Consider the following 15755-nt stretch of genomic DNA (forward strand, 5'->3'; position numbering starts at 1 on the left):
CACCTTCCTATATATTTAAATTTAGTCCCAGGTTTTTTTTTTTATAAAATTACTGTAATCCCCTTCTTCCTCCAATGGCAATAGCACCTGAAGTAAAATGGGACCTGTATACAGAAAATTTCCATATGTAAATTTCTTTGCTATACAGGGAATTGTGAATAGGTTTTGTACAAAGATGAATTCTATACTGTAATTACAGAAAGGGGAAAACAGTAATATGTAGTGTGAACATTAGCTAGTTCCTGAATAGAACTACTTCAGAGAGACATTAGCCTCTCAATTCCCTCAATTCATCTAGAGAAATTCACTAAAATGTACCTCTTCATGTGTTTTGGGGGCACTGTGTTCAAACAACACATGCCCCCAAAGCAGCTGGAAGCTGCTCTGATTCTGTGCTCTGGTCCAAATGAACAGAGCTAAAAGGAGTGGAAAAATCCTGTTCCTGGCTGCATGGTTTCAAGAGTGGGCCGTGAGGTTGCTGAAGTCCTGGCCTGATAGTTCCTTTCCAGCTGTCTGCTCTGCACCAGTCATGAAGGTGCAAACATCAGGCTCCATACAAGTAAGAGGCTTGAGGTTTCCAGCTGGTTTAGGGCGTGATACCAGGGGACCGCCTTAACTTCTGGTTTTATTCCCTGCTGGAATTACAGATCCTACTTTTCCTCACACCAACATGCCTCATAAGTATTCTTACATATATCTATTGTTATTTGTTACCTTTCCGTTTAGGCTGAAACACTAACATTCACCTGCCAGTTGTTATGCTATAGACAGATCCACAGTGTAAAAGCCCTAATGATGAAGTACAGTGGACCCTTGTTATATGCTGGAATTTGGTTCCAAGATCCCCCGTGGGTTAACTAAATTCCTGCATGCTCAAGTCCCATTAAATATAATGATATAGCAAAATGATGTTCCTTATAAAAAATGGGGAATCAAGGTTTGATATTTGAAATTTATACTTTTTTGAATATTTTCAAACCATGTAGCTTGAATCCATGTATAAAAAATCCGTGTATAAGGGCCAACTGTACAGGGAAAATATCTACAGGCGCTGTTTCCATCTTCATGTGCTACATTACATTATCTGAATTTTTCTGCCACACAGTTGGAAAAAAGACTAACCCGCTGCCCCTAACAAGGCCCCTCCATCATGCCTGGAGCCCTGGCTTTAAACGGGTGGGGAAGTGTTCCCCCAAACACTTTTTGAAGCTCTCAAAACCCCCCCCCCCCAAATTCCAAAATTCTAGATCCCCAGATTTAATCCAAAATTGGGCAAGTCCCCCAAATTGCCAACATGTCACCAAAATATTCCTGGAGTGACAGTTCCTTTCAAACTCCTCCTTAACCCTTCAACACACACACTCATCTGAAAATGCATATTTGTGGTCCAATCCAAAGGCAAAAATTGCTCTTTTCCCTCAGTTGCCAACCCTAACAGCTGAGTGGAGCTTCTCTAGCACTAAAGATGGATTGCATTAATTCAATTCAGACTGTCACACAGCTGGAGTATAGGCAGAATATTGACAGATACTACATCAATCCACAAGGGAGGCTTTCTCCATAAACAACTTTCTACCTATGCAGGAAATTAAATATTTGGATTGTTTCTACTGTCACTCCCCCCAAACATTTACACTTGAGAGGGGTATTAAAATTTTTTTAAGTATGTACCCTTACGGTGCTGTGTACACCCACACCTAAGAATCCACCATGCTACATGATTTATTGTATGGATTGGTAGGATTTATTATCTGTCTCTGTACGCACTTCTTCCTCTAAGACTAGACCTCAGCCCTGGCTTACCCCCAACATTAAGTTTCTCCGGTCCTGCTCTAGAGCGGCTGAACGTCTTTGGAGAAAATCCAAAGAGTGGGCTGATTTTATCCATTTCAAATTTGTTCTTTCTTCCTTCTCACAAGCGCTCTCTATGGCTAAACAGAATTATTACAAATCATTGATCTCCGCCAATGAGAGGCGCCCGCAGCGTTTGTTCTCCACCTTCAACACTTTGCTTAAACCTCCCTCTCCTCCTGTCTCTTCATCATTGACTTTGCTAATTATTTCATCTCTAAGATCTCCACTATTCGTTCTGAGATAGTCCCCCCCCCCAAATTCTTCTTCTGCTCTTAATCTTCTATCACCCTCGCCTGACAAATTTTCTGTGTTTCCTCCTGCCTCTTTGGATGAACTCTCTACACTTCTGAACTCTTCCAAACCTGCAACTTGCTCTCTTGATCCAATTCCTACTCGTCTTCTAATCTCTATAGCTCCCTCCTTTCTGCCCTCGCTTCTCCATATCTTCAATCTCTCTCTCTCTACAGGCTCCTTCCCGTCGGACTTCAAACATGCTCTCATTTCCCCAATTCTGAAAAAACCTTCTCTTGACCCCTCCTCCTTGTCTAGCTATCGTCCGATTTCTCTTCTTCCCTTTCTTTCTAAGGTTTTGGAACGGGTTGTCTATTTGCGCTGTCTTGAGTTTCTTGAAGCCAATTCCATCCTCGATCCCTTTCAGTCTGGCTTCCGCCCAAGGCATTCTACAGAGACAGCTCTCACCAAGATCTCGAATGACCTTTTACAGGCCAAGGCTAATGGCCTTTACTCTGTTCTCATCCTTCTTGATCTGTCTGCAGCCTTTGACACCGTTGATCACTGTCTTCTAGTTGATATAATCTCTGACCTTGGGTTCTCAGACTCTGTTCTCGACTGGTTTAGATCTTACTTGTCTGGCAGATCTTTTGCAGTGGTTGCAGGAGGTCAGACTTCATCTCCTGTTCCCTTATCTGTTGGAGTTCCCCAGGGCTCTGTTCTGGGTCCCCTTCTGTTTTCTCTCTACACACTGTCCTTAGGAAAACTCATGAGCTCTTTTGGCTTTTCCTACCATCTGTATGCCGATGACACCCAGCTGTATCTTTCCGCCCCTGACCTTTCTCCAAGGCTTGAACAGCAAGTTTCCTCCTGCCTTACAGCTGTCTCGCAGTGGATGTGCCATCGGCGTTTGAAGCTCAACATGTCCAAGACGGAGCTTCTTGTCTTTACTCCTAAGCCCACCCTTCAACACTCCTTTTCTGTCTCTGTGGACAACATTTCTATTCAACCAGTCCAGCAAGCCCGCAGTCTTGGTTTTGACTCTTCTCTGTCGTGTATCCCTCAGATCCAGACCACAGCCAAGGCTTGTAGACTCTTTTTGTACAATATTGCCAAAATCCGACCATATCTCTCCGCCTCTACTGCCAAGATCCTGGTCCATGCCCTAGTGATCTCACGACTTGATTACTGTAATGTCCTCCTGGCTGGGCTTCCTCTTTCTCACCTCCGTCCTTTAATCTCTGTTCAGCATTCAGCTGCACGCATTATCATTTCCACCCACCGCTCTGACCACATCTCTCCTGTGTTGGCATCCCTTCACTGGCTCCCCCTCCCTTTCCGCATTCAGTATAAGCTCCTGCTGTCCACATTTAAAGCCCTCCATGGACTGGCCCCTCCCTACTTATCAGACCTTCTTTCTCCTCACCTTCCCACTCGGGCCCTCCATTCTGGTAGTCAAGGTCTGCTGTCTCAGCCCAGGATTTCCTCTGCCCCATCCTGGATTCGCCCCTTTTCACTCGCTGCTCCTCACTCCTGGAACCTTCTTCCCCCACAAGCAAGAGCCATCACTTCTTTAACCAGCTTCAAAACGGAGTTGAAAACCATCCTGTTCAGAGAAGCCTTCCCAGGCATTGCATAATTGTCGCTTACTATTTGATGTTCTTGTGGTGCCTGTTTATTGAACCATTTCCTGTATTGCTATGTACTGTATATGCATTATCCTACTTGAGAGTATGTATTTTCCCTGGAAAATGATTAACCATCCATTATGAAGCCTCGCCCTCCCTCCAGTCCATCTGCCTTGGTCCAGGCCTTGGAGGTAGAGAGGAACTGCTGGACCTCTTACCCTTTCCTTCCACCACCCCCTTCTCCTTCTGTGTCTTGTCTTTTTAGATTGTAAGCCCGAGGGCAGGGAATCGTCTAACTAAAAGATTGTATGTACAGCGCTGTGTAAATTTACAGCGCTTCATAAATAAAGGTTAATAATAATAATAATAGACTAGTGGTCCCCAAACTGTGCCCTTTAAGAGATTTTGGACTTTCTCCCAGAAGCCTCAGCTATGTTGGCCAATAGTCTGGGATTTTGGGAGCTGAAGTCCAAAATCCCTTAAAGAGCACAATTTGGGGACTACTGATCTAGACTATACTGAACAGGTTCATTACAAGGAATTCAGCCCCCCCCCCCAACTTCTGAACTACCAATATAAATGTGCAATGTAACATATCAGCTAGCAGTCAACCAGAGTGGGGGAAAAGAGCACCCAAAAGCTTTTCATTAGCTAGTATTTATTTATTTAAGACAGTGGCACATCGTGATCGTTTTGAGACATACAAAAATCCTTCATTTTATTTTGGACAAAACAAACATGACATTTTGGAGTAAAGCATTATTAAATTCAGAAATATTTTAGATCACTGATATTCTGTATGTTATAATACTATCAAAATAATTGGTGCTAAAATAGTAAAGCTGAGTGTTACATTATATGTCAGAATAATTATATAACCATTTCAAAGGTTGTTGCCATTAGGAACAAAGGAAGCCTTGATATGTTGAGTTTACATGCATTATTCTGTAACTTTCCACTCAGTGTGCTTACAGAACTTTGTATTTTTGTGCTTGCTTTGAGATGGTAAAATTTAGACATGAAATGATTTGGTTTGCATTCAAATCAATCCTTTCACAGAAATGGATTAAACATGTGAAATAAACGGGTAAATCCTCTATAGAGGAATGTAAACCATATTTGAATAATTGTATAATTAAAAATCACTAAAGATATGTAGCATTAAAAAATGATTATTCCTGGAAAGTATGTAAAATAAAATAAAATAAAATTCATGTTTAGAGCAGATTTTAAAAAAAAATCCCTTTTTAAGTGTTATAAAAAAAGCTAAACAATAAAACTCTTTCACAGCTGCAGTGATAAGATGCTCTGCCTCCAAAAAAAAAAAAAAAAAAAAAAAAAAAAAAAAAAAAAGGGGGGGTTTAAAGAAAGAAGAGACTATCTAAAAATATTGGACACAATCCACTCACATATCTGTCCCACAATTCAGGCAGATTGTGCTCCCTGCATTTTATGCTGCTTAAGATGCAATACATCTATTTTCCTAAATCTAAAATGCAGTAACCTTTTAAATTGCACCGGTAACAGAATATTGCCTATCTTCACATTATTTGGCAATTAAATTGAACTTTTACCATAACATGATTGAAGACAATCTTGAAGACAAGCTTAAGCTTCACTGTGCACTCAAATTTAGTTGTTGCAATAGCAGCACACAGACGAAACAGAGTAAGCAAACTACATTTAGCAAATTGTTCTTCAGTTGTTCACATACAATACTGATATTCCATTTCCTCTGAATAAAATCCAATAGTGAGCTCAGTTTCATGCCTTCTTTTTCCTTTTTATATAACCAAAAGGTTGTGCACAGCCTAGGACAACATGTAAAATTAAGGGCATGTAAAATATATCCCATAAATGAAGAATGAGGAGGATCAGGAGAATTGCAACAATCCCTTATTGATATTGAAATAAAAATTTAAGACTAAGACCACTGCAATATATTTATACTTCAGTAAATAATGTGTAGCTAATCTAATAGAGCAATAAAAATCTTACATTAAAAAGATACCTTCAATTATTGGACAGCTGATTTTTAATACATCAACATGTTACAAAAGAGCTGGAAGCTAGCACTTCTTAGAAGACGCATTCCAGACTATTACTGTTAGCTACATTTGTGAAAGAAAAAGCAGTATACGCATACATGAAATAAAAAAGAATCTCCATTCTCATTCATGCACGTGACAATGTCATGCCTGTGATAGCACCAAGAGCAATGGGTATGTGCATGCATCATCTGAAAACAAAGGAAGTACAGTCGGACCTTTGTATTCGTGGGGGATCCATTCACACCCACCACTACCCGGCGAATACAGAAAAATGCAGGACCTCACCCCTTTGTTCTTAATGGTGGTTAAACGTGCATGCGGCTGCATGCATGCACCACCATTGGGGACAACGAGGCTCGCCATCTGCCAGATGCTTAAATCTTCAGATGACAAGCCTATGGATAGCAAGGCCCCACTATATACTTCTTTTCTTCAAAACTGTTGTAATTCTGCAGATGGATTCATGTTTAAGTCAATATTGCTAGTAACTTAAAACTCATATAAATAAATATTTTTGAATGGAGTGGTTGCCATCCTTAGCAAGAACTAACATGAAACTCTGTAGCGTTATTCTTGAAAACAGGCACCATAACATTCATTTGCTGACAGTACAGTGACGGAAGGCCTTTATCTGGTCACTTGTGCCACTAATGCATATTACAAAATGAACACAGTATGGCCAACCCCCCCCACCACCACCTTGAATTTCTTAAGTGGTGTGGGAAGGATAAGAAACAAGGATAGGTATAATGGCCGAAAGACATCCACGCAAAATTATCAAGGCAGCCCTGTCATATAGGTTGCCTATACTGCAAACAGATCTGAAGAGGCCTTTCAACAGTTATTAGAATCTCATTAACTTTTCTTATGGAACACTGCTGTCTTTATTCTGGTTTATATATCATGGTGCAGAATACTCTGCATATTTTAATAGCTAAGGTTTTCAAGTAGTGATTTTATTACCTACTATAGATGCTGAAGGCTTTGTTTCAAACTATTTCAAAAATAAAATACAGTATGATTCCCATATCTGCGGAGACTGGTTTAATTTACCCATGTCCGGGGGGGAAATTAATCACTCTAGGCATCTAAAAATCCTCCAGTGGGACCCTATGGTCAATTTCTGCTGGAAATACAAGGTTCAATATTATCCACAACAAATCAACTTGACTACCATTTGTTCTTCTGATGCAGCTATTCACATGGCTCTACATTTGTCTCCCTCATTGTTTTAGTACTACTAACTCTGTGATCTCAAACCCTACATTTGGATGCACCCTGATCCTAAATCTGTGTTTGGAATAAAAATTTACGTTTTGCCTAGTTTGAAAGCTGTACAGAAGGTAACTACCACTACACTATTACAAATCTAGCAATACACCATTGTTGTTGTTCCTATTGTGTGCCTTCAAGTCGTTTTTTTAGGATATTAATAATATAGCCTTCAGGCTCATCTTAACTTGCAAAATGTGTACATGGCTGAAATCCAACTTCACACTACTGCTCAAGTGCTAACACATAGAAATTACTTTGCCTCCTTCTTGCAGTACTGTGTACTGCCCTAGAACTGGTTCAAGAAGGTTTCTCAGAACCTTAGAGCAGATTTTCAGAGTGCATTGGGGGGGGGGACTTCATGGAGGCTTGCCTTTCCCTTCTCTCCAAATTTCTCACAGCAATGGTATCTCCAACAGAAGAATTCTGCTGGACTCTGGGCAGTATCTTTAAATATTCCAAAGATATGATGTAAGTAATCTGCCTTTTCCTTTCACTTTGTTGAAGTGAGCCCACAGTGAGTCAGGGATAGAGAAACTAAGGACCCCGTGATGAAGGAAGTGGGATATACATGGATCTGTCCTCTTCTGGAACTTTTAAAGTTATATGTATGTTTTCATCAACAATACTTTGCAATCTTATTGATGAATGCATCTCTGAAGCAATGCTACCACTGAAACGACACAATTCCTGTGGTTACAGTAGCAATATATATTAATATAGCTAAGTTTTAGTTTTGTTTTCAATAATCCATTAAATGTTCATGTTATTCTTGAAAAAAACATAATTGAGTTAAACAATGTTTCAATATTGTTAAATTATTTTTACAAAGCTGTTCCTATCCCTTGTTCTCTCATAGTTAAAGAAAAGTGCAAAGCTATGAAAATATGCCACGAAGGCAAGAAAACCACAACTTAAGGCAGAAAAACATACTATATGAATCATTATTTGTGTAACCAATAAAGCTACAGAGTTTATAATAAAGTAGAAAGAGATGAAAGGCAAGTGGCACTTCTATTTAGCACTCATGTCTTTCCTCTACTGTACAATTAAAATATGAAAGATAAGTGTAAATTTCTCCCATTTGACAAATACATTAGATTATAACTTCATATTAGTCTTTGGATCTCTACAGAATGGTGGTATACACAAACTGAACACTAAAGGCATCAGTGATTTGACCTAACACACATATTTATCTTTGTTTAGAGTGTGTGTGTGTGTGGGGGGGGATTCTCAAAACTATGCTCTTTGGAATCAGAGGTTAAACTTCACTTGAAAAATCTACTTTCCAGATAAATATTAATTCAGATGCCACAGTTTACGAAGTGCAAATATAAGAGTGGAATACATTTATATGTGAGGACATACAATAAAGTGCTCAGCAGATTCCACATAATTCCCTACTAAGCCTGAACTTCATCAACACCACACAGTTACAGCACTGGTAAACAGACTAAAGGGATGACTGTAAAAATACTGTGAGCTAACACCAACATGTTATGGCAGGTTTTGATACAGGTTCTAAGTGAACAGTGTTATCAGGTGGCTGGCTAAGCATGAGTGGCTTATGGCTCTTAAGCTTATGAGCCAGTGTCATAAATATAGCTTCCACGTGATCATTGTCATTAGGATTTTTAGCAGACGTTTCAAACAGCGGCATGCTATGGGTGTCAGCAAATTTTTGAGCCACGTCCGTAGGCACCTGAATTGCGCTCCTCAGATCACATTTGTTTCCAACCAAAATCCGAGGTATATCATTGGTGAGTAAGTGTTGTTTGCACTCCTCGATCCATAATGGCAAACTATGAAAACTGGCAAGATTTGTCATATCATATACAAACACAACTGCATGTACATTCCTGTAGTAGTGCTGTACCATACTTTTCCTGAATCGCTCCTGCCCTGCTGTATCCCAGAGCTGGATCTAGAAAGAAAAAAAAGAACAGACACAATTGATTTCTATGTCAGCAAGACAGCACTTTTCCATAGATGTGAACTTTCTTCATCAGGGTCTTCTAGGGAGGGATGATTTGTAATTACCACTTATGGAGCCACGGAGGAGAAACGCTAGTAGGATGGAAATAAATGCACATCTCCACAAGAAAGTTTTCTCTGAACTTCAAATGTATAAAGGAAACCAAGTTTTCATTCGGGGGGGTCGATTTCAGAATAATTTTCCTAATATCATCAGCATGTGGCAGCTAGCTATACAGCTTAAACCTCAAAACTGCCATCACTCTTCTAAACTTGTAATGATAAAATCTTAAGTATCATTCCGGCTTGGCCATGCAAACCCAATGGGTAACTCTGGGCAAGTCACACTCTCTCATCCTCAGAGGATGGCAATGCCAAACCCCCTCTGACGAAACCTGCCAAGAAAAGCCCATGATAAGAAATGAATTGAAGGCAAACAACAACAACAAACTTTGCTTAATTTAAAACTTTACAAGTATGGGGAGAAGGAGAAAAAAAAGGATACAACAGATCCAAAAGGTTACCAAAATATCAAAACATATTTAGAAATGCTTCAGGTCATTTAGTAGGGCATAATGAATAAAATGTATAGTTTAGAAAAGGAGTTTGAGGGACATCTGTAGCATCAGCTCCTGTCGTGGCAAAAAAACCCAATGTTTCCTGCAAGATGGATCAGTGGGATGAAGAGAGAGCAAGTTACGTAATGACAGTGGCTCCTTGGCAACCACCGGGGTTTGGTTTCAGGACCCCCGTTCCCCTGTAGATACCAATATCCATGGATTCTCAAATCCTATTATGTAAAATTATCTAATAGAATGGCAAAATCAATGGCAAAATCAAGGTTTGCTTTTTTTGGGGGGGGGGGGGGAATTGGAATAAGTAAAAGCCAGCTTAGTGTAGAGATTTGAGCTTTGGACGATGACTCTGGAGACCAAGGTTTGAATTCCTGCTCAGTCATAAACCTACTGGGAGGCCTGGGGCAAGTCACACACTCTCAGCCTCAGAGGAAAGCAAAAGCAAACCCCCTCTGAAAAACTTGCCAAGAAAACTCTGTGACAGAGTCACCTTAGGGTCACAATAAGCTGGAAATGACTTGAAGACACACACCACACAGATACACTCACAGGTCCACTAGGTGGATTCAGTCCTCACCTTCCTTAGCAGGAAACCTGCCTGAGCTGTGCAAAGGGGACATTTGGAAGGGAAATCATGCTCTCCAAAGGAACCGAAGAACTCCCAGGTCTCTTTAAAGACAGAAAGGGAGAACTATTATCCTAATGGATCCAGTAGTATGGTTGCTTTCTCACTTTCTCTCCATGGCTTTCTCTCTATGGTGACTTCCAGGCACTATAAACCACCCTGAGGTTGTTCTTGTGATTGTTGTGTGTGTTGGCAAGTTGACTCCAACACTATGGACTTTATCACATGGAGGAAAATTGGAAATTTAAATGGGGTTTATCCCATGAAAATCGTGCAATTACTGTTAAATTGCAATTAAGATTTTGAGACACAGTGCGATAAAAGAGCCATTATCCTGGGAATAGCCAGGCAATAAACAGCAAGAAAGCATTTTTGGGATTTCCCAGGAATAATTTTGTTGCTGTTTATTTTGGCTGGTTATTCACGGGTTAATGGCACTTTAATCACTTTTCAATGCGACGTCGTGGGAAAACCTTTATTGCAACTGCGCAATATTCACAGGATATTGGCCATTTAATTGCAATGTCATGTGAAAATCTTAATTGTGAATGAACAGTTTTAACAAGCTAATCCCTGTTTATATGTCCAATTGTTCCCATGTGATAAAGTCCTATGTTTTTACCTGAGAGAACACCTCTCTAGGAATCTCTAGATCCTCCAGTGAAACTCTTTGGTCAACATCTGCCAGACATTGACCATAGAACTGCACTGGAGGAGCCACAAATGCCTAGTGGAGTGTTCTCTCTAGGGATCTCAAGGTCCTTCAATGCGACTTTTGGTTCAAGTTGACCACAGAGTTGCTCTGGAGGACCTAGATATTCCTAGAGAACGTATTAATCAAGCCTGTTGAATAACCAAAGCTGCAAATGTGGAGGGATGAGTGTGTGTGTGTGTGTGTATGTGTGTGTATATATATATATATATATATATATGTGTGTGTATGTGTGTATGTATATATGTGTGTACATATGTGTGTATATGTGTGCATATATATATATGTGTGTGTGTGTGTATCTATGTGTGTATCTGTGTGTGTGTGTGTATCTATGTGTGTGTGCCCAGACATCTGTGTGTGTATCTATGTATCTGTTTGTGTGTATATCTGTCTATGTGTCCATAACTGACATCTTTTGGCTGGTGAGGGGGAGAACAGGCTGGTTCAGTGTCATCAGAGGCCAGCCTGAAGGAAGGAGACTCTGCCCTCCATAACTGCCACCCACCGGCCTGAGAGGGAGTTCATCAGGCAGGTCCAGCTCCATCAGGACTAGCCTGGAAGAAGGAAGAGCCTTCCCTCCAATCCATCTGCCTTGGTCCAGGCCTCAGAAGGAGAGAAGAACCACTGGATCTCATCCCCTTTCCCTCCATCATTCCCTTCTCCTTTTGTTTCGTGTCTTTTAGATTGTAAGCCTGAGGGCAGGGAACTGTCTGATTAAAATAATATTGTAAGCCGCCCTGAGAGCCATTAGGGCTGAAGGGCCGGATAGAAATACCTAAATAAATAAATGTGTGCATATATATATATATATATATGTGTGTACAGATCTCTGTGTGAGTATATCTATGTGTGTGTGTATCTGTATGTGCATATATATATATATATACACGTGTGTGTGTGTATCTCTGTATGTATATCTGTGTGTGGGTATATCTGTGTGTGTATCTGTGTGTGTGTATATATCTATATATATATATATATCTATGTGTGTGCATATCTAGGTGTGTGCATGTGCGCACACACATATATATACACAACATAGGAAACCAACACAGAAAGGCCATAGGCGTCCACAGCCAGAGCAGTTGCCATGGCCCTAGAGGAAGGCAAGGCGCCTCAAAACATAGGGCCCTGAAGGGAAACGTCAGCCGTGAGAAGGCTTTCAAAACCCTCCCGTCAACAGAGGCCCGCGCTAAGTTCCCGCTCTGGCTCCAAAGAAGGCTGCGGTGGCGGAGGGCGAAGGGGGTCCTGGCGGCGTCGCACCTTGATCCTCTCGGCGTCGATGTCGACGGCGCGCTCGCGGAAGTCCACTCCGATGGTGGCCTCGGTGCGCTCCGGAAAGCGTCCGGCGCAGAAGCGGTACGTCAGGCAGGTCTTGCCCACGTTCGAGTCCCCGATGACGATGATCTTGAAGATGCGGGAGCGCGCCGGGGGAAGGGCCCCAGGAGGAGCGCCGCTGCTGCTGCTCGACAGACTCAGCTCCAGAGAGGACTCCACCTCGGCCGCCATCTCGGCCTCTGGCGCGCACGCGCAGTGGCTTCCCCAGCTGGCTAGTCAGGCAGGCGCGCGCCGCTTCCAACCGCCAATTGAAATTCAACTCCCCCGCCGCCGGCCCAAGCGCCTGAGGCGGCCATGTTGACCGTACGTACGTGACGCCACGCAGGACGCATTGGCTCCGCCCATCTCCTGGCAAGTTGCCCTCTTCTTCTTCTTCTTCTTCTACTTCTTCTCACGGGGACACTAGTATCCTCCTCCTCCTCCTCCTCCTCCGTCCTGGCTGTTAACTAGCAAAAGCTGGGGGGCGGGGAAATCTCGCGAGAAGTGAAGTACAGCACAAATGCAGGCCTCTTCTTGCTGTGGGGAGCCTTCAAGTCATTACCGACTTATGGCGACCCTAAGCTATTAATAATAGTAATATACAATATATATATATATCACCTTTCCAAAGGATCAAGGCGGTTTACAAATTAGATAAATACATAAAGCCCATAAACAGTTTACATAAGCAAATACACAAAAACATGAATAAACACCTAACATACACAAACTAAAATCCCATCCCTTATCCCTTAACTAAAAACAATCATCAAATTACAATTTAAATTAATTAAATGTTTAAAATAGATAACATTAAAATAAGTTAAAATTTTTAAAGTTTAAAATTATCATAATCATATTTATTATTATTATTATTATTATTATTATTATTGGCAAGGTTTTTTCAGCAGAGTTGTGCCCTTGCCTTTGAGGCTGAGAGAGTGTGACTTGCTCAAGGCCACTCGGTGGGTTTCATAGCCAGAGCTGTAGTCCAACACTCAAACCACTATTATTATCATTGTTATTACTATTAACCTTTATTTATATGCCAAACATAGGCAGTTTTGTTTCAGCATTCAAAGGACATTTCTAAATTTATGCATAGTCCAGATACAAAGAATGGACAGGGGTTTTTTTTCTTTCCTATTATATTAGAATTTGTCAAACTGCACTGCCGAAATAATGCGGTTTGGTACCGCTTCAACCGCCAGGGTTCAGTGCTATGGAAATCTGGGATTTGAAGTTTCGGGAGAATTTTAGCCATCTCTTGTCAGAGAGCCCTGGGGCCACAACAAACTAGAAAGCCCAGGACTCCATAGCATATCGCCACGGCCGTTAAACTGGAGTCAAACCATACAATTTCTGCAGTCTGAGACAACTCAGACAACATGATTCAAACAACAAATCGAGGAACATGAGAGACACTGCAAGACTGCAACATGTTATGAGCCATCCTGGGCATAAATAAAATGCTGTTTGAAAACACTGAAATTCTGGACCATGCCACCAACTATCAGGTCAGGATGCACAGGGAAGCCATTGAAATCCACAAACACCTGGACAATTTCAACATGAAAAAGGAAACCCTTAAAGTGAACAAAGTTTGGCTACCAGTCCTGAAAAACACCAAAATCAAGACCCAGTAAATGCAAATGAAAGCCTCCCAGGGTGAGGGGGGTTCCCAGGAGACAATGGATCATTAAGTAAATGGACTCCCTGTAGGCCTTGCCATTCAACAACAAAACAATACACAGATTAGCATGGAACTCAATTCCTCTCAACCAACAGTATATATACCCCACTCACTTCCATGCCAGCATTCTCTGAAGATGCCAGTCACAGCTGCTGGGGAAACATTAGGAATAAACTCTTCTAGAACATGGCCTCATAGCCCCAAAACCCCACAAAAATATGCTAGTAAATTGTTAATTTATCTCCAATCCCATGCAGACAGTGCAATAAATAATAAATGCTATCGCTCAAGGAGAAATCTGAATCACTAATTTTTTGTTTATGTTTTGTTTGCAAGTAGTCTTACAAATACCCCAATACCCAAAATTTATGGTGTAAATGATGTTTATTCCATGATTTTTTGTGGGTCTTTTGGGCTATGTGGCCATGTTCTAGAAGATTTTCTTCCTGACGTTTCGCCAGCATCTGCAGCTGGCATCTTCAGAGAAATCCCAGTTGGCTTCAATTTGAGGAGGTTGAAAAAGAGGTGAGGCTTTAGTACCCTGCCCTGCTCAAGACTACAAGGAGCAAAACAATTAAGCAAAATAGGCAATTACGTAACAAGTTGCTGAATGTCCACAAAATGGATTTGGGGAAAAGATGTTTTTCATAAATAGGATTCCCACACACTTGACAAAGGCGTTAATAATATATTAATCTTTTTCTTAGGATGCAGTCCCTGACCTAGGATATTTGTGCATTCTCAGCGGGTGACAACCATCCAAGTCTGTACTGTATATGAAATTTCCACTTTCTGTAGAGGTTCCTGGTAAGGACATAGGACCTACCATTTGTAGTTGGTATGTATAATAAATGTTTAGAATTTGATGATTTGGGGGAGTTACTACTAAGATTTGACTGGATATGTGAGTTGGTCAGCTTGTATGGTCAGCTTGTATTTGAGGGAGGAGGAAATCCCCCTTTCTGAAATCTCTTTTCTTGTATCATGCATCCATTTATACGGGTCCTATTCGCTGGAGCAGCAGAAAACAGCTTGCTCCATCCTCGATGTGACATCCCTTCAAATATTTAAACAAGGCTATCATATCACATCTTAACCTTCTCTTCTCCAGGTTAAACATACCCAGCTCCCTAAATTTCTCCTCATAAGGCATGGTTTCCAGGCCCTTCACCATTTTACTGGCCCTCCTTTGGACATGCTCCAGTTTCACAACATTTTTTTTTTTTTTGAATTGTGGTGCCCAGGACTGGGCACAGTATTCTAAGTGAGGCCTGACCAAGGCAGAATAGAGTGGCACTATTACTTCCCTTGATCTAGACACTATACTTCTATTGATGAGCTCATTCTGCATTTAGCTTTTCTGACCTACATGTGCTCACTATTTGTTTGAATTCTTCTTTGGTGATTACCTCCCTTTTCCACTTCTTATACATGCCCCGTTTAAACCTTAGCTCCATTGAAAGTTCTTTAGTCATCCATTCTGGTTTCTTGAGACATCTCCCATTTTTCCTCCTAATTGGAACTGTTTGAAATTGTGCCTTCAAATATTTCCCTTTTGAGAAATTCCTGTCCGTCCTGAACTCCCTTCTCTCTTAGTATTCCTGACCACGGGATCACCCACAGTATTTCTCTAAGTTTACTGAAATCAGCTTTCCTAAAAGTCTAGAATGCATGTCTGACTATGCCTGGCTTCTCCTTCCCACTGTATAACAAATTTCAGGAGAACATGACCACTCCCACCTAATGGCATCCTTACTAGATTATCCCTGTTGGTTAGGATCAGATCTAAAATAGCTGACCCCCTAGATGCCTCTTCC

At 41.2% G+C, this 15755-nt stretch overlaps 1 protein-coding gene across 1 annotated transcript; it reads right to left on the reverse strand.

Moving 5' to 3' along the window:
• Nucleotides 1-4360: 4360 nt before the first annotated feature.
• On the reverse strand, nt 4361-12591 carry RAB33B (RAB33B, member RAS oncogene family). Its single transcript, XM_042469749.1, has 2 exons — nt 12192-12591; nt 4361-8963 (listed from the first exon to the last, which is right to left on the reverse strand). The coding sequence occupies exons 1-2, from the start codon at nt 12435-12437 to the stop codon at nt 8523-8525; spliced, it is 687 nt and encodes a 228-aa protein (XP_042325683.1). The 5' UTR covers nt 12438-12591; the 3' UTR covers nt 4361-8522.
• Nucleotides 12592-15755: the final 3164 nt, after the last annotated feature.

This window comes from Sceloporus undulatus, chromosome 5, assembly GCF_019175285.1.
Source record: "Sceloporus undulatus isolate JIND9_A2432 ecotype Alabama chromosome 5, SceUnd_v1.1, whole genome shotgun sequence".
Lineage (NCBI taxonomy): Eukaryota > Metazoa > Chordata > Lepidosauria > Squamata > Phrynosomatidae > Sceloporus > Sceloporus undulatus.

Coding starts and splice junctions, on each gene's coding strand:
- RAB33B (XM_042469749.1), bottom strand. CDS start 12,437: ATGGCGGCCGAGGTGGAGTCCTCTCTGGAGCTGAGTCTGTCGAGCAGC. Junction 8,964..12,191: donor TCGACGCCGAGAGGATCAAG/GTGCGACGCCGC, acceptor TTTTCTTTCTAG/ATCCAGCTCTGGGATACAGC.